This window comes from Alligator sinensis, unplaced genomic scaffold (genome assembly GCF_000455745.1).
Source record: "Alligator sinensis unplaced genomic scaffold, ASM45574v1 scaffold1170_1, whole genome shotgun sequence".
Classification (NCBI taxonomy): Eukaryota; Metazoa; Chordata; order Crocodylia; family Alligatoridae; genus Alligator; species Alligator sinensis.
The window spans coordinates 477372-478632 of record NW_005842859.1 but is presented as its reverse complement, the minus strand read 5'-3'; the positions used below and the strand labels follow the sequence as shown (position 1 = coordinate 478632).

Here is a 1261-nt window from a genome sequence, read left to right as displayed (position 1 = left end):
CCCCCCAGCCACTTTGAGATCCAGAAGGTGATGTACGGCTTCTGCAGCGTGAAGGATCCCCAGGCCGCGCTGCCCAAATACGTCCTCGTCAACTGGGTGAGCGGGGCCGGGGCTGGGCCGTGGGCTGGCCATGTGGGCTCTGCAGGTGACGGCTGGCAGTCCCGGGGGTGGTGCTGGGCCCAGGCCCCCCTGCCCCGTCACTGGGCCCGTCCCCAGAGCAGCGTTCACGTGCCAGCTGGGCTCGTGGGTCAGATGCCGGGAGCCGCGGGACTGCAGATCATTCCCTGGGATGTCGACTGCTCTCCGTGCTCGGGCGCTGGGCTTGGGGGCAGCACCGCGGGGAGGTGGGGGGCGGGGAGCAGCAGGGGCATACAAGCCTGGGAGCTGCTGCCTGGGCTCCACCAAAGCTCAGACTCAGGAGGGGCCTCGGGGTCTGGGCACGTGGACAGCCCCCGTGATGGGCGCAGGTCCCAGGCTCTCCAGGCTGCTGCCCCTTCCTGCACCAGCGCTGCCCTAGCAGAGCCCTGCGCAGTTGCAGGTGAGGGGTGGGCAGGGCTGTACGGGGCTGGGCAGTTCCTGTGGCCCCACCTGACCCCCTCTCTGTGCCACGGCAGGTGGGCGAAGACGTGCCTGATGCCCGCAAGTGCGCCTGCGCCAGCCACGTAGCCAAGATCGCAGAGTTCTTCCAGGTCAGAGGGTGCAGGGACAGAGACGGGGACGGGGCACGCAACACCCAGCAAGGACCCACCACAGCTGGGTGCGAGGCTGGGGCCAGCCCCTCATGCGCTGCCCCCATGCAGGGCGTGGACGTGATTGTCAACGCCAGCAGCGTGGAGGACATTGACCCGGGGGCCATCGGGCAGCGCCTCTCCAACGGCCTGGCCCGCATCTCCAGCCCCGTGCTGCACCGCCTGCGGCTGCGCGAGGACGAGAACACCGAGCCTGTGGTAATGCCGTGCCCGCCTGCCTGGCCCAGCCCTCGTACGGCGCCAGGTCAGGCTCCGGGCCTGCTCACCGCCGCTCTGTTGCAGGGAACCACCTATCAGAAGACAGACGCGACGGTGGAGATGAAGCGCATCAACCGGGAGCAGTTCTGGGAGCAGGCCAGGGGGGGGCGGGGGGCAGCTGCTGGCCCCGAGCTGAGCTGGGCTGGAGGCCCTGGGCCCTGCCCTGTGCTGGGCTGCCAGGGCCCGGGGCAGGGGCGGCGGGCTGACATGCTGCCCTGCAGAAGGAGGAGGAGCTGCGCAAGGAGGGAGAGCGG

The 1261-nt window shown here is 70.2% G+C and overlaps 1 protein-coding gene across 1 annotated transcript in view; it reads left to right on the top strand.

Annotated features, from left to right (window-relative positions):
• The window catches only part of DBN1 (drebrin 1), a 6117-nt gene that overhangs the window by 477 nt on the left and 4379 nt on the right, over positions 1-1261 (top strand). Inside the window, 5 exon segments of the mRNA XM_025191770.1 lie at positions 9-96; positions 615-689; positions 801-947; positions 1032-1107; positions 1227-1261. The exon segment at positions 1227-1261 is cut by the window's right edge and continues 25 nt beyond it. Of these exon segments, the coding sequence (XP_025047555.1) occupies positions 9-96; positions 615-689; positions 801-947; positions 1032-1107; positions 1227-1261 (421 nt within the window).